Source organism: Aquila chrysaetos, chromosome 10, assembly GCF_900496995.4.
Source record: "Aquila chrysaetos chrysaetos chromosome 10, bAquChr1.4, whole genome shotgun sequence".
NCBI classification, from domain to species: domain Eukaryota; kingdom Metazoa; phylum Chordata; class Aves; order Accipitriformes; family Accipitridae; genus Aquila; species Aquila chrysaetos.
The window spans coordinates 30708210-30732981 of NC_044013.1; the positions used below are offsets into that span (position 1 = coordinate 30708210).

The 24772-nt window shown below is 58.3% G+C and overlaps 5 protein-coding genes across 7 annotated transcripts in view; 2 read left to right on the top strand and 3 right to left on the bottom strand.

Moving 5' to 3' along the window:
- LOC115347637 (fibrinogen-like protein 1-like protein) overlaps positions 1–12790 on the bottom strand; it is a 28468-nt gene extending 15678 nt beyond the window's left edge. The window contains exon 1 of the mRNA XM_041126467.1: positions 12701–12790. Coding sequence (XP_040982401.1) covers positions 12701–12725 — 25 coding nt within the window. The 5' untranslated portion in view covers positions 12726–12790. The remainder of the gene's footprint in view (positions 1–12700) is intronic.
- On the top strand, positions 1718–4592 carry VPS37D (VPS37D subunit of ESCRT-I). Its single transcript, XM_030029401.2, has 4 exons — positions 1718–1913; positions 2907–3078; positions 3434–3516; positions 3690–4592. The coding sequence occupies exons 1-4, from the start codon at positions 1791–1793 to the stop codon at positions 4176–4178; spliced, it is 867 nt and encodes a 288-aa protein (XP_029885261.1). The 5' UTR covers positions 1718–1790; the 3' UTR covers positions 4179–4592.
- On the bottom strand, positions 9232–13964 carry DNAJC30 (DnaJ heat shock protein family (Hsp40) member C30). 2 transcript variants are annotated; one of them, XM_041126469.1, is made up of 2 exons: positions 12701–13964; positions 9232–10287 (listed from the first exon to the last, which is right to left on the bottom strand). In XM_041126469.1, the coding sequence occupies exon 1, from the start codon at positions 13905–13907 to the stop codon at positions 13281–13283; it is 627 nt and encodes a 208-aa protein (XP_040982403.1). In that variant the 5' UTR covers positions 13908–13964; the 3' UTR covers positions 9232–10287; positions 12701–13280. The 2 variants fall into 2 exon arrangements, with proteins under 2 accessions (XP_040982403.1, XP_040982402.1); XM_041126468.1 differs by lacking the exon at positions 9232–10287 and adding an exon at positions 10867–12397.
- BUD23 (BUD23 rRNA methyltransferase and ribosome maturation factor) lies at positions 13945–19397 on the top strand. The gene is made up of 12 exons (XM_030027549.2): positions 13945–14047; positions 14163–14200; positions 14526–14621; positions 14837–14919; positions 15017–15113; positions 15927–16023; positions 16388–16438; positions 16964–17049; positions 17261–17306; positions 17622–17683; positions 18785–18874; positions 19024–19397. The coding sequence occupies exons 1-12, from the start codon at positions 14000–14002 to the stop codon at positions 19076–19078; spliced, it is 849 nt and encodes a 282-aa protein (XP_029883409.1). The 5' UTR covers positions 13945–13999; the 3' UTR covers positions 19079–19397.
- Positions 19398–19714: 317 nt separating this feature from the next.
- STX1A (syntaxin 1A) overlaps positions 19715–24772 on the bottom strand; it is a 98630-nt gene continuing 93572 nt past the window's right edge. The window contains exons 9-10 of one of the 2 annotated variants that reach the window (XM_030027547.1): positions 23683–23793; positions 19715–23024 (exon numbers count right to left, since the gene is read on the bottom strand). In XM_030027547.1, coding sequence (XP_029883407.1) covers positions 22947–23024; positions 23683–23793 — 189 coding nt within the window. In that variant the 3' untranslated portion in view covers positions 19715–22946. Of the gene's footprint in view, positions 23025–23682; positions 23900–24772 lie in introns of those variants that run through there. The other variant, XM_030027548.1, reaches the window with a different exon arrangement.

Genomic DNA, 24772 nt, shown 5'->3' on the forward strand with positions numbered 1-24772 from the left:
GCACTGAGTCCCCCTAAACCAGAGCACAGAGGACTGGTGGGACCTCAGAGTACAGCCCATGCCTGCCTTGCAATGGGCATCACAGCACAGGGAGGGGAGGCACAGGACAGCTCTGTGATGGACTTGACATTGGCTGGAAGAGAGGCTCTCCTGCACCAGAGGCACAAGATGGTAGTGGCAGGTGGAGGATGGCTGTCAGGATGGTGCCCCCCCACCCCCGGTGCCCCCAGAGTGGATTTAGCTTCCAAAGTCAGCAGGCTCAATGACATCAGGTGGCACTGGGCAGACTGTGAAATGACACTGCTGCTGCTCCTCAGCCTCTGGGGTTTCCAAGCAACAGGCAAAATTGGAGTTGCATTTGCACTGCTGGACTAAGGAGCAAATGATCCTTATCCCAGTAGTGCTGTCTTCTGCTAGGGCTCTCCAAAGGCAGTGGAGAGACACAGGCCAGCAGATGCAGGAGAGCATCCTAAAATATCCCCACAGTACAACAGAGCTGGCACCCACAGGCCCAGGAGGATGGGCTCAGCGAGTGGGTGTCTCTGCATTGCCATCTTGTCACTCCACCACAGCACATCCCAGTGTACAGACAGGTTCTCATCTCTCCTACAACAGCACCAGCTCCACACAGCCCCTTATTCCAAGCTACCCATCCAAATGCTTCCTAAATCCTGCTGGGCTCTTGGCCACCCAACAGCACTGACTACCAGCCCCCAGCAGCTCCCTGGCAGCTTCCCTTCACTCAGCTCCTGAAGCCAGTGTTGGTTTGAGGTGACACCTGAAGTCAAGCATGGACATTAAATGCTGTCTCCCACCAGATATTTGCTCCATGGAAATGTCCTGGCCAGGACAGAGCAGTCCCCACTCCAGCAGCAGTGCATGGCTCTCCTTGCAGCTGCAGTTTTTCACTAAGGTAAAACTTCCCCAGGAAGCAATCCCCACCTCCCCTGAGGTCCTGGTTTACTACTTTTCCCCAGCTTCTTCACATCTTTTACTTAAAGAGTAAGAACCAGGCAAAGATACAAGGAGAGTTTCCAGCACAGAGATGTCCTGAAGTGGAGCTGATAGTCCTCAGGCAGGTTTCTGCTCCCTGAATTTTTCTTTTAGGTCTCTGAATCCCTGCAAACATTTAGTGACCTCAACACCCTGCAGCGAGCACTTCCCCCTCTCCCTTCCCCAAAAGACGAAGGGGACCTGCAAAAAGCCGGCAGTGACAGCGTGCATCATTGCTCTCTCCCTCTCTTCTCTCCTGAGCAGATGGGTACAGCGGTGCCAGGATGTCCACAGGATGCACAAGTGCAGTGCCGTGAAGCACAGGGTGAGGCCAAGGCAGTGATAAGCAGGATGCACTCAGTGTGGTGCAGTGCAGGGCACACCCAGTGCAGTGCAGGATGCACACAGTGGGGTGCAGTGCAGGATGCACATAGCAGGGTACAGCATGCACAGAGCGGAGTGCAGTGCACAGGATGGGCAAAGTGGAGTGCAGTGCAGGATGCACTCAGTGGGGTGCAACGCAGGATGCACAGTGCGGGTTGCAGTGCCGGATGCACACAGCGCGGTGAAGTGCAGGATGTACACGGCAGAGTGCAGGATGCACACAGCGAGGTGCATTGCCGGTTCCAACCCCCGCGGGGCGGGGCGGTGCAGAACCGCAGCGCCTTGTGCTCAGCCGCGGCTCCTTTAAGACCGCCGGGGAGGGTGAGCGCGGGACAGCGCGCGGCGGGGGTGGGGCGCGCGCAGCTCCCGGCAGCGCAGGGGGCCCTGGCCCGTGCCCGCTTGTGCTCCGGCCCATGTCCCGGCCCCCGGCGCCGCCCGGCTCCCCGCGCCGCTTCGGGGCGCTCAGCACCGCGCAGCTCCGCGCCCTGCTGCAGGACGAGCCCCGGCTGCAGCGCGCCGCCCGCCTCAGCAGGAAGGTACGGCCGGGGGGGGGGCGGGTCCCACAGCCGGCGGAGCGGAGCCGAGCCGAGCCGTGCCGTACAGCGCTCGCCCCCAGCGGGGCTTTCCCGCTGCGCGGGGTGGAGCCGCCCACAGCCCGGGGCACCGGGCATCACCCCGCCGGTCCCTGGCACCGCTGCTCGTTGGTCTTCCCCTGATACCTGAAATCCCGCCCGCCGAGCCCGGAGGCTGTGGCGGAGAAGCAAAACCCACCGGCTGGCTGGGGTGGCCGCGGGGAAACCTCGGCTTGGGCGTCCCGGCCGAAGGCTGCCCCGGGGCTCCTGGTGCCGCTCGGGGTTTCGGCAGCCGTCGCCTGCCAAGCAGCCTCGGGCCACAAAAACCCAGGGCAGGGCCACAGCTGCTGCCCTCGCTGCTCTCAGCTCTCACTGCCCCGAAATTTGGGGGAGGCTGGTAGGCCCCGGCCCCTCACCGTGCCCTCCGCGTCTGCCTTCGTTGCCCGCAGCTGGGATGAGCCCCGAGTGCTCCCTGGCTCCAGCGGTTCCTGGTGCTTCTCTGCAGGAACAGGCTCGGGTTATTCTATAAATCATTCTCAGCCTCATTTCATCATCTTTCCCCTGGGCCTCTCAAAGTGCAGCCCGGCACCATGCTCTGCTCCCCTCTCTGGGTGGGCGGAGAGTGTGTGTGCACCGAGAGAGGGTGTTTCTCTCTCCTGACATCGTTGTTGGCTAACGAGTACTTTCCTCTGCAAAGGGGACTGGGTAGCCAGCTGTGAGCTTTCCCACATTCAGGGTAAGTTGCCCTGTGGTGTGCGTAGCCTGGGTCCAGCCGTCGCATCCCCCCTGGGATGCACTCCCTTTCCAGGCAGAGCAGAGGGATGGGGACAGTGTAGGAGGAGAGGGTTTGCCCCTGGATGGAGACGGACACCCTCCCGGCAGTCTGCCAGCTCTGACTGGTTCTGTCCGTTTCTCCCAGTGCTGACACCTCCCCCCACTCGCTTCCCATCCTCACAGTTTCAGAGTCTGCAGCTGGAGCGGGAGATGTGTTTGGCTTCAAACTGCACCCTGGCCAGGGTGAACCTGTCCCTGCGCCCGCGGCTGGAGGACGGGAAGGCTTCCCTAGCCATCAAGTACCAGGAGCTGTGGGAGATACGAGAGGCATGTTGGGACAAGCAGCAGCGTCTAGGTGAGTGAGGTGCAGCCAATGGGACAAGGCAAAGCCCAGCACGGCCAGAGCAGGCCACGTTAATACAAGGGCCCGGGTGGGCTTAGCATCCTCGAACCTGTTCTGGGGAAATGGCCCAGCCATGATATGGAGCAGCAGGGGGCGATGCTGCCTGCAACGTAGCCAGCCCTCGACTGGCACTGATGCTGTGGTGGGATGCAGGCCTCAGTGTGCAGGTGGCTCCAGGGATGTGTTTGAGGGTGTTTCAGTTCAAGGGGGGCAAGATCTGATGCTTGGGGGTAGGAAAGACCACAGCCCCAGCAGTGGGGGTGTCTGGCGGGAGGTTTTTCGGCAGCCCCATCCTCTCCTGACACAGAGGCTTACCTGGAGAAGTGGAGCCCGCGGAGTGCCCTGAGCCAGCTCCAAGCCAAGCTCGATGCCTCTGAGGCAGAGTCGGAGGTGAGTCAGGCAAGATGCCCCTTCCTCACCTTGGCCCTGGACTCCCCTCCATGCCCTCCCATGTGCCAGACCCTGGAGAAGAGTCCTGGGTCTGGGGGTGCTCAGCTATCTGTGCTCCCTTTGTGGTCCCACGGCTCTCTTGGCTTGATACTGCCCCACTGCCTGTCCCAAAGGCACAGATAAAGCAGTTCCTGGACCAGGACCTGCCCCTTGATTCCTTTCTGGAGTCCTTCTGCCAGAGCCGCACACGCTCCCACATCTGCCGGACACAGCTGGAGAAACTGCAGGAGCTGCTGCAGAAAGACCAGGTGGGCAGGGACCCTGTGGGCCCCATGGGGTGCCCAGGTGCCCTGGCTAGCCCAGCACCAACCCGCCTTGCCCCGCTTCGGAATGGAGTAGCCCTCAAAGCCTTCAATCTCTCCTACGGTTTTGTGCCTGCCTTTCTCATCCCCTCGGAGGCTGTTGTGCCCTTTGCCATGCCGGCTGCACCTCGCAGACACCATCTCCCAGCCCTGGGACACCAGCCAGCATCTCCCTGCTCCAAAATCCCCAGCCCGGGCTCACCCCTGCACCTTGTCGGACACATCCCCCTGCTCAGCCCCCAGCCCTTCCGCAGGCAGCAGCGGTTGCGACACCAGAAGCTGGAGCCTCCACACCGGTAGCGGGGCAGGGATGGGGGATGTCCCCGCTCCTGGCCCTGTGCCTCCACGGGGGCTGCACAGGAACATCCTGGCCAGGGAGCATGTGGGGGTGGGTTTGTGGTGTATGCACAGCTCCAAGAGGCTGCGGTGTCTGTTGGGCAGGCATGGGGTGAGTGCTCACAGTGGGGTGGCGGTGTTTGGCTGGGGGTGGGAGGGGGTGGGTGCCATGGCCAGGCAGTGGGTCCTGCACTTGGGGAGCTGCTGGGGGGAGGTATCTGCATCCACAGCAAGAGGAACAGTGACATGAGGTGGGGGTGTGTGGTTTGTAGGGACGTCAGTGGACTCTATCAGGTGGGAGATAGCAGGGAAGAGGGCCCAGGAGCACTGGGTACCATGTGCTTTCTAAATAAAGGCTCTTTTCCACTTTCTGTGTTACCCCTTGGCTCTGGCTATGAACAGAGGGATGGGACAGGCAGGGAGGAGGTGGTTGCAGGGGGACACTTGCCAGGCTTGGTGGTGACTGGCACTCAAAGAGGGTCCTCCAGCCTGGCAAGCCCCCAGGCATTGCATCTGCACTTGGGTCAGCCCATCAGTGCCCTGGGGAAGGCAAAGATCCCCCACAAGGGGAGCAGAGAGCCCAGTGAGTGTGTGTTTCCACCCAGACAGGTGCCAGGGACTACCTTCCAGCAGTTTGGCCCTGCACATGGTGAAGACTTCTGGTAACCAGAGGTGCTGTATGCCAGCAGCCAAGTCCTCACCGCCATGAACGGTTATACCCTACAGCTAGCCAGTCTCACTCATGGCCCTGCGGCAGCTTGTCTCATGGGCCTGTGTGCAGCTCTGCAGTGTTTTTAGTACCCATTCCCCATCCACCCTTTTGCACTAGCCCTGGCTTCAGACACCACTGGAAAGGGCAGCAGGAGGCCTGAGCTCACCCTGTTTCATCCCAGGCTCCTCTATTGTTTTCCTTACTTTCACGCAATGGATGGTGAGACAAGCCTGGGGCAGGGGATAGCCCTGGTTCTTCCGCTGCAGCCTCCTGGGCACCCTGGGGTACTTGTTCCCTGCTCTGGTGTGTCTCTTGTGCTGGTTCTAGCTTTTGATTGGGTTTCAGGTTCTTCTTGTGCATTCAGCCCCTGTCTGGTTGTAGCATTTTTCTTCCTTCCCAGTTGCCTGCCCACCCTACAGCTTGGCACTGTTATGTGGACTGCTTAGAAAATGCCCAAAGCAACAAGGGGCCCTGGCTGTGGCTACAAAGCATCCCAAAATATGGACCATGGGCTTGCAATGTCTGATCACCCCCTCCACCACTGAGGGTGCTGGCTCTTATGCCAAACTCCAGCCCTCACTTGTGGGAATGGCACCACTCATCCAGTATAACCAGTTAAAACAGGTTTAAGACTAGGATAAATTGGGGATGAGCCACTGTGGCTTTATTGGCAGGCAAGGAGATGGTAGTCACTGGAATATCTGGGGTTTCACAGAGCACCTCCTGCTTTCCTGGGTTCTCCAAGCTCTGTTTGGGCTCAGCCTGTCAATGAAAGGTACCAGGACATGCCTGACTGCCACAGTCAGGCTCTGTGGCTTGCCACCTCTGTGGCTTGCCACATGCCAGGAGGAAGGACCATAGTAGGCTGGCAGTCATAGCACGAGAGCTTGGTTGGGCTCCCATACCAGTCCCACGGGGCTAACCTAACCAGGGAAATAAGGGGACCAAGCAGGAGCACTTAGGAGGCCACTTGGTCCATGTGGGGCTATCTGTGCTGTGTCTGGAGGGGGCTGGGATGCACAGGCAGCCCTGTCCTACCCAGTATCCTGGGGTCCCCCAGACAGTTGCCCAAGCTACCCCAAGGGCTGCACTGGACACTGTGAGATGACCAGGGCTGTGAGTGCAGCATGGGGACATGGGCCTGAGTGATGTGTGGGTGTCAAGCTATGATGGCTCTGGGCATGCACCACAAGGGGTGGCAGTGGGTAAGCACAAGGCTTCTCCCTGAGGATCTGGATGCCCACCTGGGAGATGAAGGGCACCTTAGCACTTCCCTCAGGAGGAAAGGACCCCAAGGCAATGGCATGAGGATATGGTGCATGCTGGACCCCAGAGCCAGGCACCTGTACAGGCTGAATGGCAGCCAAAGGCAATGCTGATGAGCCGTGTCACTGCCTTGCAAGATGGGACCGGGCGCAGCACTGGGGCTGGCACTCGTGCACATGTGACCATGCACGAGGAGCCAAGCCACCCAAAAAAAAGCCAGGCACAACCAGTGGGTCTCCCCAGCCAGTGCGTGCTTTGCATGGCTCCCCAGGGCTGAGCAGTCCCAGGCAATGCTGCATGGGTCTGTCACCAGCTCCAGGACTAAATTCCCTGGCCCTGAGCAGGTACTGAGTCACCTTACGGCAAGGGCAAATGCGGCCCCATGAGTGTGAACCCTCAAGGTGAGCGGCTGCCTCTCTCCAGCCCGGGGAGGGTGAGCATGTCCCACCAGAGCTGACAGCACTAGAAGCAACGGTCCAAAGAACAAAGTAAGCTGGGACGCTGTGGCCCTGGCTGGCTTTCTGTCCATAGGAGTCCCGCAGCACCCCCGGGCACCTGCCCAGCTCAGGTAGCAGTACGCAGGCCCTGGCAGCCCCATGGTCCTGCTGGACTGGCCACCACTCCACTTCAGCCAAGGTCCTTTAACCACTGGGAAGCTTGCCAAGCAAGGTGATCCCCTGCCCTGGGGAGGTTCCTCCAACCCTGGAGTTGGTCCTGTCCAGTTTGGAGCACATACTGCCCCAGGCAGGTGGTTGGACTCCTCAGTTGCAGAGGTCCTGGCACAGAGTGTACGTGCAGCACTAGAGCACCCTGTGCCTCTGGGGAACGTGGCAGCATTGGGTGTCTGCCTAGAGTGTGTGGTCAACACCTCACCATACTGGCAGCTCCAGCCCCTTCCACAGGCAGACCTGGGCTGAGGACAAAGTCCTGCACAGGGCACAAGACAGGGACATTGGTAACAGACAGGAGCTGGCAGCAGTTCCTCCAACCCTGGAGTTGGTCCTGTCCAGTTTGGAGCACATACTGCCCCAGGCAGGTGGTTGGACTCCTCAGTTGCAGAGGTCCTGGCACAGAGCGTACGTGCAGCACTAGAGCACCCTGTGCCTCTGGGGAACGTGGCAGCATTGGGTGTCTGCCTAGAGTGTGTGGTCAACACCTCACCATACTGGCAGCTCCAGCCCCTTCCACAGGCAGACCTGGGCTGAGGACAAAGTCCTGCACAGGGCACAAGACAGGGACATTGGTAACAGACAGGAGCTGGCAGCAGTTCCTCCAACCCTGGAGTTGGTCCTGTCCAGTTTGGAGCACATACTGCCCCAGGCAGGTGGTTGGACTCCTCAGTTGCAGAGGTCCTGGCACAGAGCGTACGTGCAGCACTAGAGCACCCTGTGCCTCTGGGGAACGTGGCAGCATTGGGTGTCTGCCTAGAGTGTGTGGTCAACACCTCACCATACTGGCAGCTCCAGCCCCTTCCACAGGCAGACCTGGGCTGAGGACAAAGTCCTGCACAGGGCACAAGACAGGGACATTGGTAACAGACAGGAGCTGGCAGCAGCACAGTGATCCCTCTGCCCAGTGGGATTGCCTGCACAGTGGCTCTCCCTGCCTGCACCAAATGCTGACTGTCCCACAGGGCCATGTCAAGGGGGGTCAACGTGCCCCCGGGGAGGAGGAAGCATTGCCAACAGGTGTGCATCTGCATTCATTTCTGCACTGGGCCAGGCAGCAGCCAGCTCAGCCCCAATGCCAGCTGGTGTGCAGCCAAACCCAGGGGGGCAGGCAGGGAGCTGGCCCTGCCAGCTCTGTGGCCTCCCTGGCACCCCCAGGTGTGGCTTTTTGGAAGCCAGGCTGGGTAAGCAGCAGCCCCCAGCCCAGGACCGACAGGACACCTGGAAGAGAAGGGGTGCCCGCAGCATGAGCAGCCTCCAGGAGACCCTTTGAGCCACAACCCCAGGTCAGCAGGGGATGCAAAAGCCCAGGCTAGGGCCAGTCATCAAGGGGTGGTGCCAGGGTGCCCCAGCTAGGCCCCCCTGTATGGCACACACTTGGCAGACAGCAGGGCTGTTAACAGAGGAAACTCTATTAACAGTTAACTCTATTAACAGAGGGGTTGCCGCAAGGGATGCTGGTAAAGGGAGGGGCAGCTGCCCCCCCATCCACCGGTGCTGCCAACCTTGTGGCCCTTCCCTGGGGCAGGGGTAGAGCCGCCGCGGGCCCAGCAGCAGCTGGACTGGGGTGCAGAGCACTGCCCATAGATCCCAGGGCAGGTGAGGGCTGGGGCTGTCCCCTCACCCCCCTCCCTACCAGGCCAGCCCCTCTTGGGTGGGGTGGGCGTGATGGCCAACCCTCCAGTGCTGCTCAGGACCCTGCTCATCTGGCCTGCAGCTCCTTGTCTCTGCCCCTTATGCCCCCAGCCCTGCTGGCACCCCCAAAGACCTGCCAGGAGCCAGGTTTAACCCATTCCTTCCCAAAGAGTGGGCCAGCTTCTCCAGATGGAGGGAAGAGGCCCTAATGAGGCACCAAGACGCCATGCCTGCAGGCTGCACCACCCAGCAGCTGAGGCAAGCAGCTCAGCACCCCAAGCCTGTGGTTACAGGGACATCAGCCCATGAGAACAGGCTGGGATAGGACTAGGGAACAAGGTCTGCACTGAGCTTGCAAGGCATCAGGACTGGGGCTGTCAGGCTTCATCCAGACTTGTCTCAGCTTGCCTGGAGCTTTTGTTTGATTTACTTAGTTTGTAATGGCATCTAATTACCAAGTGGCCATTAACTACTTAGTTTTAGTTTTGCTTCCCTTTTACAGTGGGGTGGTGTGATGTCTTTTGTTAGTATTTCAAGGGTGGATTGAGTAACACAGAATAAACCCTGGGGTGAGGGTGCAGGGTAGAGCAGTACAGGCCTGGAGGGGTAGGCATAGGGTGATAGCTGAGACCCCACCAGCAACTCACCCTTGGGCAGTTCCTTTCAGTGATACAAATCTAAGAGCTGGCAAAAAGAGGTGTCAGGGGTTAAGAGAGCAAGCAACCAGCATCCAGCATGCACACAATACATCATTTAATAAAGCCAGACATAACGTGGAGCTGCAGAGCAACGAAGAGAGGGGTAGGATGTGCTAGAAAATGTGTAGAAGTGGCCCCAGTGGACTTGAGAGCAAGGAGGAAGAAATCCCCACTGTGAACATCACACTCCTCCCAGCAAAGGCCTCAGGATGCCAACAACTCATGGTGACCTCCTCCCCAGCTGAAACTGCCATCCTCACCACCCCGAGAGCACAGGCCAGGATGGGGCTGTACAACAGCTGTGACTGCAGTATATTACTGAGATTAGTTTTATACTAACTGGATATATCCTTAAAGGAGGCAAAGCCGCAGTAGACCTGGGAGTGGAAGCTGTTCCCTGCTGTGACCCTAACCCACAGCTGCCTTGCCCCCAGCTGCAGGAAGATGGGCTGTCTCTCACAGAAACAACCCTCTGTGGCTCAGTACCCTAAGGATCCCTCCTTGTTGTCCCTGAGGTGTGAAGACAGCCAAGAACACAGTCAGTTGCAAAGCTTCACTGTCTGCTGCATGGCTCAGATCCAGCTGCCAGAGGAAGGTGCTGGAGCAGTGCACAAGCCTATGCCTCCTCACAGCAAGTGTGAGGGAAAGCAAACTCATCATGGCTCTCACTGATCTGCCCAGCGCTTCTCCCTCTCTGAAGACAGCTCTGTAACCCTCTCTGATTGCTCAGCATCCCACTGCTGGGAGCAATGAATAGTCACCTCTCAACAACAGTACTGCTGAACCACTGCCACAGGAGAGGTAGAACATGGGGTTTAAATACAGAGCAGGTCCCTGTGCAGCAAGCCTCACATATCCTATCAGCCCCACTTGTGCCCTGTTTCCTCTCCTTTTTCACTTTGACCTTCTGATCCTGGTGGGCTTGTACAGCTCACACAAGCCCCTGCCATCACACCATTGCTGTCACAGTTAGGCCCTGCTGTATTTCCCCTAGCAGTTGTGCCACAGGCACCCCAAAAGAACTGCGCTCACCTGGCTAAAGCAAAGCCCCAAGAAATCCGGTTGCTCCTGGCACCTTTCCATCAGAGAAACAACTAGGGAAAGACAAGAACATGACAACAGTGTTGACACAAGAAGACAAAGGGGTAGAAACCTGGTGTGCTGGACTAACTGCAGCCACTTGGTGCCCAAGCTTCTGAAATCCTTCCTGGAGCAGAGGAGCGTTCAGGCCTGACCAGGGTGAAGGTGACGCTGGGGAGAAGTACACATTGTACCACACCAAAAGTGACACACTGGATGCCCCAGTATCCCTCCATACCCTGCTTCCATGCTTCCCCTCCTCTGAGCAAAACTAAACACTGCCTGCAGAGAACACGTCACAAGTGCACAGCAACCCACATGTGTCAGAGGCAGCACAGAACAGGTCTCCAGCAGGCAGGAGTGAACTCCACAGTGGCCCAGGGAGGACATCCTATCCAAGCCCTGCTAACTGCAGGCAGGATGCCCACCCTTCCCAGCACAGCCTCAGGGAAACAGGACCCCCTGCCCACCCTCTTCCTCAACCTGCTGCAGTCACTATGTGCAACACCAGCCTGTCCCCTACCCTCCATTTTCCAGCAAGTACAAGGAATATTTACCAACCAAGCCCACCAAAAGAAAGGTGTGTCATTTCATCACCAGTTTATGGCTAGTTATATTTAATGTTCAAGATTCATCATGGAGACCTGAGGAAGAACCAGTAATATAAACTGCCCAAACCACCCATTGAAAGGCACATGGATTAGCTCAGTTTTGGTGCCTGGGCACTTCACCCCACAATTTCAGACACAAGCACCAGACACAGAGCAGGAGCCAGCCCAGCCGGCTTACTGCAGCAGCTCTTCCCTGTCCCAGTGTTAGGGAGCAGAGTGATACAGGCAGCATACCAGCTAGCCTGTTCCTCCTGCTCCACACCAGACCCTCTCTCTGCCAGGAAGCTGGCTCACAGCTGGGTACAGAGCCTGCTTGCAGAAACAGTCCACAAGCCCCAGGCCTTGGCACTACATAGATTTAAGAAAGATCAATCCAGAGGACACCTCGTGTTTGGCAGGGCTGCCTTAAAAACCTGCAAGCCACACCAGGAACTGGAGAGGTGCTCCCTTGTACCCACCATTTCCTATGGACATCCTAGCTTCTCCAGCCTGGAAGAGAACATTTCCTGCCAAACTCTGCCAGAGAAGTCGCCTCTGATCTTTCAGGTAAGCTGGTTTATGGCATGAAAATGCATCAGCACATGACACAGAGCCACAACTCTGGAGACTTTTACTCTGTAATGGATACCCTTGAACGCTGGGTTCCTGCTCTTCACATACTGACATTTCAGCACTATAATCCCACAAAGAAGGATGGACTGACAACCGGAGAGGATCCTGGAAAGCTCGCACTCTGTCCCTGGGCTGAATTTGCTCCAAACATGCAGCGGTCTCCGGAGTCTGCAGCTGGAAGTGGTACAGTGCTTTCCAGAAAAGGCAGAAAGCTCTCCTCTACAGTTTATACCCTGTACCAGGAGGCATTATACTCCCTGCCATGCTGCTGTCTCAGGCTCAGTTTAGTATCACAGAACTCCACAGCCAGAAAACATGGGGCATTTGCTTTTAACATTTTTGTGTTGGGAGAAAACATAACCCAAGGTCACTGCAGTGAGGGGAGAGAGCTTGGTTCCTGCGCAGACCAGTGCCAGCCAGGCGCAGCAAATCCAGTGCAAAGTAATGCAGGTGAATGAAGTCTTTGGCACACTCAGAGTTCAATACCATGAAGCTTCGCTCGCTCCACATACTACCAGCATGGCACAGGTGAAACCTTCACCCAAGGAAAGACAGAAGCTCCGAGACACACAATCTTTAGTTCTTAAAACACTTCAGTACTTAAATAGGCAAATACTCTTACGTGCAAATGATGCTTAGATACATATAAAAGACAAGTAATGGCACTCAGTGCTCAGAAGCATACCACTCCCAACCACAAAGGCCTGTGCGGGATGGTCTTGTACAAAGCTCCTGGCAAGCCCAAGACAGGACAGGCTGTTCTAAACACAGCAGTGTTTTGGACAGCACCTCCAGCCGATGTCACACACTGACCAGGACACGAGCTGCCACGGGCCCAGGTTTCATTATTCCAGGCTGCTGAAGCCAAGACTTCCGTACTTGCAACACAGCAGGGCAAGCCCTGAACAGGGCCAGACGAGGGCAATGATGCAGTTTGGAGACCAACACTCCTAAAATTCCCCAAAGACATCGTACCAACAGATGTGACAGCACAGAGGTGGCAGGTCTCGGATTAACAGAAAACCACGGAGCACCTTAACTCGGCACCGGTGAGAGCACCCCCCACGAACACACACAGCACACAAACACAACTGACAGCCATTTAATCTCTGCTGTGGCTTAGACCAGGCACATGGTTTCCACCAAGGTCAAACAGCAGTGCCAATGTCCCCTCCACAAAGCAGAGTCCACAAACCACATTTACCTGTCAGGCACTGTCTGCAGGTCATATTGGCAGAGGGGGCACATAGCAGCCTGTCAAGCCCCTACACCATGTCTGCAAGGTCACGCTGGTGGCAGGGGCACATCACAGCCTGTGGAGCAGAGCCCACATGTGGTAGCCAGTGGTCACATGCTGTCTGCAGGTCACACTTGCAGAGGTCACATCGCAGCCACATACTGTGCCTGCCAGTTGCCCTCCATGTCTGAAGGTCATGCTGGCAGAGGGGTCAGGTCACAGCCCACGGACCAGAGCCCGCACACAGAGCCTGCTAGTTGTGCACCATCTCTGAAGGTCACACTGGCAGAAGGGACATCTCTCAGCCTCAGGAGCAGAGCCCACGCATGGTGCCTGCTGGTCACGTACTGCATCCGGAGGCCATGCCAGCAGAGGCGAAATGTCATGGCTCGAGGAGCAGAGCCTGCACACGGTGCCTGCCAGCTGTGCGGGTGCAGGAAACGCCCCCCAGCCAGCTGCCATGCCCACTGGTGACACTCCATCCCACCGCAGCAGTGGAGCTATGTGGGTGCCCCGGTGGCTACCCTGCCCTGCAGTGGCCCTGCTGTCACTTGAGGCCGTAGAGGATAGCGAAACCCAGGAAGAAGATGAGCCCGACCGAGAGGTCGGAGAGGAGCCGGAAGCGTCCCTGGGTCGCGGCCTCCTCCCGGCGGAGGCGCAGCTGCTCCCGCCGCGCCCGCAGCACCCGCTCCCGCTCCAGCTGCTCCCCGTAGTGCGCCCGGTAGAAGGCGTCGAAGTCGAAGGGCGGCGGGACGGGCCCACGGCGGGCAGCAGCGGGGGCCGGGGGCGGCGGCGCGGGGGGAGCAGGCGGGCGGCCCTTGGGCTGTGGGGCGCCGCGCAGGTCCTCGCGGCTGAGGAGACCGCGGTCGTACTTGCGGCGCAGGGCGGCGCTGCCGAGCACCCGATAGGCCTCGCTAACGGCGGCGAAGCGGGCGGCGGCGGCGGCACTGCCGGCGTTGCGGTCGGGGTGGTAGCGGAACGACTGCTCGTAGTACGCCGTCTTGATCTGCGCCGCTGTCGCCGTGGCCGGGACCCCCAGCACCTCGTACAGGTCGCGGCACGCCCGCGGAGCTCCGCCGCCCGTCTGCCCGCTGCGGGACGGCGCCTGGGCGCGGCCGGCCCGCGGGGCGGCGGGCAGGAGGCGCCACAGGCGGCCGAGCGCTGCCGGCTCCATCCCGCCGCGCCGCCTCAGCGCCCGCCCACCGCCATTTTGGGCGCGTCGGGGCCTTCCGCGCGCGGCGCAGAGCAGTGACGTCACGCGGCGGTATGGCGGTCAGCGGGCGCCGGCCCGAGCACCGCGGGCCCCCCGAGCTGGTGAGCGGCGGGGCGGGCGGGAGGACCAGGTCGTTCTCTTCTATTCTCTTCTGTTCGTTCCGTTCCACTCCCGGGGGTCCTGGGCCTCACCGGCTCCGCCTCTCTCTCGTTGCAGTTCTACGATGAGGCCCAGGCGCGGAAGTACACGCAGAAGTACGGCGGAGCGATGGCTCCGGCGCTGCCGGGCCGCGCGGGCGGTCCTGCCGTGAGGCGGTGGTGGGGGGTGTGGCTCGTCATGGGGCGGACAGTGGGGGAGCCCGCCGGGCGTGGGGGGGGGGGGGTTCCTGCCGTGAGGCCTGGGGGGCACGACCCCGCCGAGTGGCAGCGGCGGCCGAGTCCCATCGTGAGGCGGGGCGGAGGGGGGGGTAACCCCGCCATGCGGCGGCGGCGGGGGTGAAATCCTACCGTGAGGCAGTGGCAGGAGGCATCGCGCCGCGGAGTTGCAGCCTGCTGCCTATGCCCTGGCCGTGCCTTGCAGCTCCCGGGTGGTGGAGATCCAGTCGCAGATGTCAGAGCGGGCTGTGGAGCTGCTGGGACTGCCTGAGGACCGGCCGTGCCTCCTCCTGGACGTGGGGTGAGCGGGGGCCCTGCCCTGTGTCATGGCAAATGGGGCATCTGGGCCTTTGGCTGGATGGGCACCTGGGGCGAGGGGCATCCGGGCCCCACGGCACCAGTGTCTCTCTGTTGTGGGCTGAAGAAGAGGGAAAGCCTGCTGTGCATTGTGGCTGGCCGGCATCACCCTTGGACCAGGCCCATGATCCCTGCGCTTTCCCGTCTTCCTCCCTTCAGCTGTGGCTCTGGGCTGAGCGGGGATTACATCTCCAATGAGGGTCACTACTGGATTGGCATGGACATCAGCCCTGCCATGCTGGGTAAGCAGGCCCTCCTCCCCTGCCACCCTTGCCTCACCTCCGAGGTGGTCCCCAAAGGTGTGAGCTGGTTGCCTGAGCCATTCTCTGTTCTGTGCAGATGTGGCCGTGGAGAGGGAGGTGGAAGGAGACCTTCTTCTTGCAGATGTGGGTCATGGCATTCCTTTCAGGCCTGGTATGTTTGACGGCTGTATTAGGTGAGTTTGTGTTTATAAGCGAGCTCTCTTGATACTCCACATAACTGCATTGTCTGTGCAGTACACATGGTCCCTGTATGCTGCGTAATAGATGAGCGTCACTCTTTCTGCTGCATGCAACATGAGTCCAGCTCTCTGGGACAAGCTGCTGAGATTCTGGAAGGTAGAAGCAGCTTCTGACAGCTGTTGCCCAAGTGATGTTTGTCTTTTTTTTTGTGCTGGTGAGCTAGGAAGTTTATTGAAGTAAATAAAATCAAATTGGGGATATTGTCAGGAGGGTTGAGACCTGCTCCAATGAGGAAGACAGAAAGTATGCTCAGCTGCAAGGTCAGTCCCTGGATCAAAGGTTTGATGGTTGGTTTTGGGATGAAGGGCTAGGTGAAGGAGACAGAAACACTTTTCTGCTTAGAGAATACCTCAGAACTCTGGGTATTCCCTTCTGCTGGGAAGGAGCAGGGAATATCTTTCGCTCATCTGAATGCTCGCTTTGGGATTGCTCATTTTGGAAAACCTGCATGGCCACGCAAGGGCCACAGCTAAGCACTTGAATTACTTGAGCACCTGGCCTAATGAGGATGCCTGGTGATTCTTTTGTGCTTGAATAACTACTGTGCCTTGTTGGGTTTTGGCATACTGAGTCTCCAGAGGGGTTTGTGTAACTGCAAAACAGAAGGCAAAGCTGTGTGGAGAAAATTAAATCGTTTCCCTGAAGCCTGGCACATGCTTAGTGCTGGAAGTAAACTCAAACGGAGGTGACAGGCTCTGCGAAAGAATCAATGGCTCAAGTGTCCCGGGTGTCTTGTTTTCTTTCAGTATTTCTGCAGTGCAGTGGCTTTGTAATGCTGATAAGAAATCACACAGCCCTCCAAAACGCCTTTATCAATTTTTCTCAACTCTTTATACTGCCTTGGTAAGTGTCATGCTCTCCCAGTCAGGCCTCTGCCTACTTTTACATCCTTGCTGGTGCATTTTAGCAGGATGTTTTAAGTCAGCTCTTTTAAGTAAATGTTGCTCTGAAATGGAGGACTGGCAGGAGCACTCATTTCCTATCTCCTTGCCTGCCTGCATGGTGTCTCACGCTTCTCTGATCCCTGCTGTTGCTCCTGTGCCTTGCTGTGCTGTGGAGGAGCTAGCTCTGTAGTCTGAGCAGCTCTTCTGGGAGAGTTCTCTAGGAGGCTTTGGGGAGGTGGGTGCTAGTGTCTGGGCTACGAATTGGCTGACTAGAGGGGTTGCCTGCACTGAGACAGGTTTGTGACCGACTTTATTTCCTGTAGGCCCGAGGATCCCGAGCTGTCCTGCAGCTGTACCCCGAGAACGCAGAACAGGTACAGTACATCAGTCAGTGGGGAAGAGGTACAGGCAGAGCCAGGCAGAGAAGTCATGTGCTCTTTGGGGCTCTGAATGCGTCGTGTTTCTCCACATCTGGTGTGTGTCTCTGTCCTTCCCACCATCTGTAAAGCTCTTCAAGAGCCCCCAAAAAACCCTGTAAGGAGAATGCCCTATGCAGTTTCTGTTGCTTCACAGGTTGTCTTGGGCTGAACCTTAAAATTAAAGAAATTGGCAGGACATGATCTGCATCTGCTGTCCTGGATTTTCCTGTGTGGCTGGGTTTGAAGATAGTCATCAGCACTGTAGTGTAACTCCCCAGGGCTGGAAAATCCAGCCCAGTATCCCTCTCCTGGAGGGTCTGCTGTGCCAATTAACCCAGGCTAGACTGAGGAGTGAGTTTAGCAGGAGCAGGAATGACCCTTCTTTGGCATGCACGGTTAGCTGTGGTCGAGCCCAGAGGTCTCTTGGGCATTGCTGGTGGATGACTGCTAAATAACTTCTGCACATGCTGCTTTTTCCAGGTGGAGCTCATCACGGCCCAAGCCATGAGAGCTGGCTTTACCGGGGGAATGGTGGTAGATTACCCCAACAGCACCAAAGCCAAGAAGTGAGTCCTGTGTCTCTGTGTATATGTGTGTTTGGGGTGACGCCTGGGTTTAGCTGTGATTTTTATTTTTTTCCAAGCTGTTCTCTCCCATGATACAGTCCTGAACAGAGGTTATAGCTTAGATCTGACTCTTATAAGCAATCTTAGTCTTGCCTGGGGACTGGGAATCGTGTGCTGAATCCCAGCTTCACGCTCCTTATTATTCTTTCAGGTTCTTCCTTTGTCTCTTTGTTGGGGCATCTGGCACATTACCAAAGGTGAGGAGCAATGTGAGGCAGCAGAGTTGCCCTCCTGGCTGCTGGGTGATGTGGAAGAGCTGTGGGTGAGAGTGGGAGCCAGGCAGCTCTGCGCATGCAGATGTGACTTCATTTATACATTTGCTGTCAGTGTCACCAACCCCTGCTCTCCCTGAGATCTGGTTTCCTTGCCACAATTTCTGGAAGACCAGTTTGTTCCTGCTCCAGTCGTTCCTCTTGCAGAGGCCTGGGTTCCCCTTAATTTAGATGGCATGACTATTAGCTCTGCTATGTCTGCTCCAGAGGAGAATGAGACTTCATAATTTTGCTTCTCAGGGCCTTGGTACTGAGTGTGCTGATGGAGAAGAGATACGCCAGGCAAAGTTCACCAATGAAAGGTACCGTGTAGGGGCTGAATCTGCAAGTTCTCCCCAGGCAAGGAGCGTGGGGGGTATAAGGGCTGGGTTTTGCTGACTGTGGACCACAGCGCTGCCATGTGAGAAGTGACGGAAGGGACTGGGAGGACCCTTGGCAGCCCAGGTGGGCACTGCTTTATCTTATCGAAGGGCCCCAGACACAAGGAATGGAACGGGTTAGTTTGGAGGGCTTTGCTGTGGCATCGTGGGGCTGTTGATGCTTACCCTAGAGCTGCAGCTGAGCGTTCAGTTTGAGGTGCGCTTTCTGTCCGGCACTTGGCTCTCCAGCTCAGCGCTGTAGCATAAGTCAGTGGTGATGGGAGGGGGAATGTTTACAGTGCTGGTGATACCAAGCATGGCTTTTTTTTGTTGGGGAGGCAGGCTGCTGTGCCTGAAGCCTGGTGTTCCCTTTATTCTGCTGTCAAATTCTTTGCTTAGCTCTGCTTAGCTGTGCCCTAGGGGGTTTCTCCTGCTGGCCAGGTCTCCTCCCATGATAGTGGTGCAGGGAGGAGCCCCTCTTGCAGCCAGTGGGAGAGACAGAGAACAAAAATCAGAGGAAAGTTGTCGTGGCTGCCAGGAGCTTGTGGCTGCCATGTTTTCCTGCCTCTTACACTGATGTCTCTGCTCACTTAGTCCAGAGGGTACCTGATCTTGGAGGGCAATAGCAGAACTAGAAACTTGTTGGGAAGCCAGAGGCTTTGTCTGCTTTGTTCTTAGTAGAGCAGACAAGGGGAAGGTGGTTGTGCTTCAGCCTGTATTCCCCCAAGATCCCACAGCCCAGTGTGCTGGTAGTGTGTCAGATATGGCACAGGGGAGTGCTGGCCTGCTGCAGCCTGTGGAGGGTAGGTATCCCTTGGCTCAGAGCTGGGGCTGGAAGCAGCCTTCTCCCCCAGTGCGTCTGGAGTTAGACTGTTTGGCTACCTGCCCCAGTGCTGGCTGAGCCTCTTCCGGGGTGGTGGGAGGGGTATTCGCTGGTTTTATGAAGCAGAGGGCATGCCCAGTTCTGGGTGGCAATCCTCCAGGGCAGAAGACTGTACCCCTGCACCTCAGTTCCTCTCCAGCCGCTGTCCGCTTTGTCTGTAGGACACGGTTCAGAAATGCTAAAGGCAAGTCTGTGAAGAAAAGCCGGGACTGGATCCTTGAGAAGAAGGAGCGTAGACGACGACAGGGCAAGTAAGTTCAGCTGGGTCCTGCCTCAGTTGAGGCTGACTGTGCTGGTCTGGCCTCCTGTCACTTGTTCAAACTTCTGCCATGAGCTCACTTACCTTCCCCTCCCCTCTCAGAATGACCTGTGGGTTGTGCTTAGCTGCTTTCCTCCACAGGGAAGTGCGAGCAGACACAAAATACACAGGTCGAAAGCGCCGCCCTCGCTTCTGAATTGCTTTGGATGCTGCTGGTGTGGAAGATGGTGTGTTGGTCCCTCCAGTGAGCCTCCCATGGATGGCATGGATGGGCACCCCAGGCCTGGGACTTGCTGGGACAGGTCATTGTGGCTCTTGAAGCTGTAAACTGGCTCAGGTGCTGCCCAACAGCCAACTGCAAAGCTTCCAGCCCTGTTTTCCTGGTGAAGGTAGAGTGGCAGACAGTGCTCTGGCCACTTGGTGTCTGCAATGCCATTGCTTATCTTCCTGAGAGTGCAGTGAGCCATCTGGAGCTCCAGGTGAGCCAGAACATTAAATTCAGCCTCCTCACTAAACAGTCAATGAGTCAGAAGTGTTGCTGGTCTCCTGTGCAGGGGAGTACTGAGGTGGGAATATAGCACGTAGTTCCCTGCCAGCTTCCCTTCTGCCCACCGACCAGGACTCGGGCAGTATAAGGGTGTGTGTCCCATGAGGGCAAACATTCCTCCTGGCAGAAGTGTTATTCCTGTGTCGATTGCTCCTTGTGGGTGCTTCACATCAGGCCCTCCCTGTATGCTTTAGTGCTCCCAGGGTGCTGGGGTTGTCCGCACCCCAGCCCATGCTCCCCATCCCCTCCTCCCTTCCCCTGAAACAAAGAGGAGCCAGCCAGAGCTTTACAGTTACAAATGTTTATTCTACATAAAAATTCCACAAAATGGGAAGCTGTTTTGCACCCAAAGCTTTGGGAGAAGAAAGGGAGGCTAGCAGGGAGGGAAGGGTGAAGGAGAAAAGAGGCAACATACAGTGTCATCCAGCCCAGTGAGACAGAGCAAGCCAGGGTCAAGATCCACATAGAAAACAAGGACACTTAGCTCACAGTACAGCAACAGTACAACTCCACGGGGGGCTCAGAAAGCCTTCAAGTACATTAATTACAAAAAAACCAATCCCCAGTTCGAGTGCAAGCTGTGCGTGCCCCACACTGCTCGTGGAATACTGCATCGACACACTCCTGGTGCTGGGAGGGCAGGTGGCACTTGGAACAGAGGTGGTGTAACCCAAAGGACAAGCGGTCTGAGGTTGGGGGCTGGAAAGAAAAAGTGAAATGTCTTCCCAAAGCACAACCACACTGTTGGTGTTTTGGTCTGTACATGCAACGACAGGTAGGTAAAAAGGAACTGAACGGGGCTTCCCGTAGTGCAGGGGTAATTATTGCACCGAAACACCCTCCCCTCACAGCGAGGACAGTGTGAGCCTGCCTGCGGGGCAGCAATGGCAGCCTGCTCCTCTGCTTCCCTCACGTAAGAGCCTGGCACCACCACTGCCTGCAGGATCCCAGCAAAGTGGCAGTGGCAGAATCACCCTGTCCAGCTCCTGCTGCTGGGGGGCTGCTGGCAGTGGTGGTACCAACAAGGAAGGAGCAAGTGCCAGAATCCCCCCAGTGCTGTTCTTGGCCTCGTGCCTTGACGGGGTGGGCCACAGCCCTGATGTCATGTGAGCTTGTGCCACAAAAGCTGCTGCTTGGAAGAAAAAAAAGTCGCCTTGTGCTAGCAGTGGGCATCGCTGCAGGGTGAGAGCCTGAGAGGAGCTTTTTTGCCTGCCTGCCCAGGAGCAGCCCTGCCAGCAGTGTTATTGCTTCCTGGAGGAGGGGGCCTCGTACTCTTGCTGGCTCAGGAGAGCAGAGCACAGACTCTGGTGGCAGGGAGCTGCACAGGGGCAGGAGCAGCAGGCACTCGTGCGTCACCTCCAGCTCCCTTTCCTGTAGGCAGATCCATCCCTGCAGCAAGGACCCTGCCCATGCCTGCCTCCTGTCCTGGAGGGTGTTCCAGAGCCAGCCTGGCCCAGCTTGCAGGGGTCCCAGTGCCCCAAGCCCTTTGCACATACAGGCTGCAGTGTAGTAGCTCACATCAGTTGTTGCAGGACAGTGAAAAAAGGGGGCTCTGGTCTTGGATGTTCTCATGTGGGGAGCTTGGGCTGGACAGGGGACCAGGCTGGGCATGCTTCCCAAGGGTGGCTAAATGCTACCAGGGGTTGTATTTTTGAGACCTTGGGTAACAGTGGCAAGGAAAGAGCTATGTCTGGGTTGCTACTGGGCAGGGCTGCACCTGGGGAAGGCAGCACTGTCTTTGCTACAGCCTGCTGCCTTTCACCCCATACCTGTGGGCTCCACACACAGGGCCAGAACCTGTGCTAGAGCACCCAGCCAGGTTGGAGGAGCACGGGGTTGGAGCAGCCCTGCCCTCACCCTGACTGGAGCAGGGACGTGACACGCTGCCCGCAGCTGGAGTACTCGCTGCCATCAAGTGCCCTTTTTCTGCTACCAGCATCTGGGCTCATGTCCAGCCCCTATCCCACTGTGTGGCTGTGAGCTTGGCCCCAGGTGCCTGCCCTGCTCTGGGCTTCTCTGTGGTGCTTTGGCATGTGCATGGGCCAGCTGGAGCCCTGGAGTCTCCAGAGGAATGTGAGGGCAGAGCCCTGCCCCCAGCCCGAGGAAAATGGACAGTGGCAACACAGGGCCCCTCTGAGCTGCCAGCAGGCTCAGGCCACCCCACAGTGGCTGCATCCATGTAGTGAGCACAGCAGAGGGCACAGGGCACCCAGGTGCTCCCACAGCACCCTACCGAATGCGGGTGCCTCACTGGATGGCCCAGGGGGTGAGCAGGCAGAAGGGCACTGTGCCAGGAGGAGGTGACAGGGGTGGGCAGATGCCAAGAGGTGGTGAAGAGATGGAAGGGGCAGTCAGGCACTGCCCTGCTCAGGAGCTGGTAGGATAGAGGAGGAAGGCTGTTGCTCCTAGCTTGCAGGGGGGTGGATGCAACAAGGGCCACTCCTGGGACCATGACAGGAGAAAGCCCAACTGCCTCCAACCCCCAGCTATGGGTGCCTATGTGGAGAAGTGAGGCTGGAAGTAGCCCTGCTCCCAGGCAAGCACTGCCAGGGTCTGCGGGCATCAGAGCCAGCCCCAAACCCTGACAGCCAGAGCCCAGGCCTGTGGGCAGCAGGAGCCAAGGCCACCGTGTGCCGGGGCTGAGAACAGAACAATGAGGCTTTGGTGCAGGGCAAGTGGCCAGTGAAATGTGCTGGCCTTAAAATACCTGTGCCAGGGCCAGCACCAGGGTGCAGCACAAGTCCCCACGTGGCCTGTCCCCATCCCCAAGCAACCCTGATGGCCCCAACCAGCAGCTCCTCATCCCACACTGTTCCATCAGGCACCCACCACCAGCAGCAGCACATCCAGCCCCTGGCACCCACATCGGGGGAGGGCTTGCCTAGGAAGGGGGCAGCCCTGCCATTGGCAGAGCAGTAGGGATGGAGCCCTGCAGCCAGGCACAGCCACGGGATGGGCAGGGACGGGGGAGGCAGGGCCTGGCAGAGCGCACCCCTGGGGATGGGCCCTGTCAGAGAAGCAGCCCAAGGAAAGGTGTTTGCAAGCACAGGCGTGGCTGACAGACGTAAGAGCTCTGGCTGGAGGTGATGGGGAAGCTGGGGAAGGTTGACTGGCCATTGTGCTCCTGAGGACGTCCAACACCCTTCATCAGTCCCTCCTCATCCTTGACTGTCACTAACACAGACTGCCCAGCACAGGAGGAGTAGCAGCGCCCAAGGGCACCTCTGTCCCGCCCTGGTCCCAGCCAGCCACCCAGGCTGGAGGAGTGATGAGAGCTTGGGTTCCCCCTCAGGGTCCCCCTTGCACCCATCACCATCCCCTGCACCCTGCCTGCGCCCCGGGGCCGGCGCTCCCTCCGCACAGACGCACCGCACACACAGCATCACAAACAACCATGCATTAGAAACTGAAATGCTGCTGGGAGGCTCCGGGGCTGCGTGGTTCGCTCTGGCGCGGCTGCGGCCCCATGGCACGCGTGGCTCCGTCCATTGCACACAAACAGTCCCGTGGGGTGAGTCTAGCCGAAAATGCCGCCGAAGGTGGAGGCAATGACGATACCCAGGATCACGCAGCAGATTATGATCATGATCTTCTTCTGCTCAGGCATCCCAGCACCGGCAGAGAGAGAGGGCAGAGGGGACTGTGAGTGTCGGGGCAGGCTGGCCCCGAGAGCTGGGGGCTGCAATCTGCCCTGTTCCTGTTTGCCCATGGTGGGCTCTGAGCAGCACCTTGGGAGCCAGAGGGGCTCTGGCAGCCCTGGGGCAGGGTTGGGCACCCCAGCTGCCCCTTCAGCCCTGGGCTGGCACAGCTGAGCTGGTGGCCCCAGGGTCCCCAAGCTGCTGAGCTGATATGGGACCAGGTGTGGGGACTGGGACAGGCAGCTGGCACTACACTCAGTGTCAGAGCTGGACCATGCCTTTTCTCTAGTTTTTTTGGCAAGGGACATGGCTTTCACAGCAGGCCTGGCCCATGGGATCCACCCTGTCCTTTTTCCCCCCCTCCAAGCAGCACCCCTGCCCCACAGCCTGTGCCAGGGAGCTCTGCCTCAACTAGTGCCACCAGTGGAACCTGTGCTGCACCCAGTGGTGTGGGGTAAATCAGTGCCCAGGCACCTGTAAGGCTGCGCCATGATACCTGCTCCTCTGTGCAGGCAGTGGGGCAGGCAGGAGTGCCAGGCAGAGGCCTGCCCCCGGGACAGAGGTGTTAGCAGTGTAGACAGGGGAAGATGGGCCCCAGCCAGTGCCGTGACTCACCCGTCTGGCTTTGCTCTGGTACTTCACCGCTTTTTTGGTGTCAGACACAGCCCGCTCCACGTAGTCCACCGAGTGCTCCACGTTGTACTCTATGCGGTCAATCATCTCGCCCTGCAGAGTGGAGACAGAGCCCACGCACCCGCGCACACACAGACGTGAGCTCCTTCCTGCTCTGCTGCTCCCCGGCACTATGTGGATGTCACCCTGCCCAGCAGCCCTGCACAGGAGAGAGAGGGACCATCAGTCGCCTGCAGACAGTGGGTGCCCTGGGGTGGGAGCTCCAGACTGTGGGCTCTATCCCAGAGGGCTGGGATCTCTGTGCACATCCCAGCAGGGCGGCAAGCAATGGGATTCCCCAGCCCAGTCCTGGCCTGGTGGCCACCCTGTCTAATATCTCAGGTGACATCAAGGCCGCAACAGGACCTACACTGACACGACACCACACGCTGCTGAAACTGAGGGAGCAAGGACTGCACCAGCAGAGCCATGTGGGATGCTCACAAAACCACACACATGCAGAGGTGACCACTCTGATCCACACAAGTGCCCTGCCGAGAGCAGAGGGCCCTGGAATGAGGCTGGACTGCAGGGCCCTGCAGGGCCTCCTGCCCTGCTCTGCCCCCCCGGCTGCAGGGATGGGCTGGGGATGTGGACTCCTGCAGACGTGGGGACATGGACTGGGGTGAGCTCCCCCCAGCCTGTCTACCTCCTTTGTCCCCATCCTGACTGCACAGGGAAGCAGCCAGGTCCTGCAGCAGCTGCAGAGAGAGTCTGACAGTTCATGTGACTGACAGGGTTGGCGGCTTGAAGCCCAGCACCCTCTTGCATGGCACGGAAGGAATTGGGGCTGCAGAGCCAGGGGGGTCATAGCCAGCAGCTCTTCAATACTCATTCTCAGCCTCATGCTGGAGAGCAGGGGGAGGATGAGCCTTGCAAGCCCAGGAGTGCTCTGGTGTTACCCCCTCCCCAAGCACTGACCCCTCCACCAGGCTCCCTGCTGCTTGCTCCCTGCCTTGCCTGAAGCTGCTACTTCTCCTTCCCACGTGTGCCATGCCAGGGGCAGAGCAGGCAGCTGCCAGCACTGCTGCCA

Bases quoted from the DNA above. Each gene is read 5' to 3' on its own strand.
- VPS37D (XM_030029401.2), top strand. From the start codon at position 1,791: ATGTCCCGGCCCCCGGCGCCGCCCGGCTCCCCGCGCCGCTTCGGGGCG. The intron at 1,914-2,906 runs GTACGGCCGGGG...CCATCCTCACAG, and splicing joins CCGCCCGCCTCAGCAGGAAG to TTTCAGAGTCTGCAGCTGGA. The intron at 3,517-3,689 runs GTGAGTCAGGCA...CCTGTCCCAAAG, and splicing joins CCTCTGAGGCAGAGTCGGAG to GCACAGATAAAGCAGTTCCT.
- BUD23 (XM_030027549.2), top strand. From the start codon at position 14,000: ATGGCGGTCAGCGGGCGCCGGCCCGAGCACCGCGGGCCCCCCGAGCTG. The intron at 14,920-15,016 runs GTAAGCAGGCCC...TGTTCTGTGCAG, and splicing joins CATCAGCCCTGCCATGCTGG to ATGTGGCCGTGGAGAGGGAG. The intron at 16,439-16,963 runs GTACAGTACATC...TGCTTTTTCCAG, and splicing joins ACCCCGAGAACGCAGAACAG to GTGGAGCTCATCACGGCCCA.
- DNAJC30 (XM_041126469.1), bottom strand. From the start codon at position 13,907: ATGGAGCCGGCAGCGCTCGGCCGCCTGTGGCGCCTCCTGCCCGCCGCC.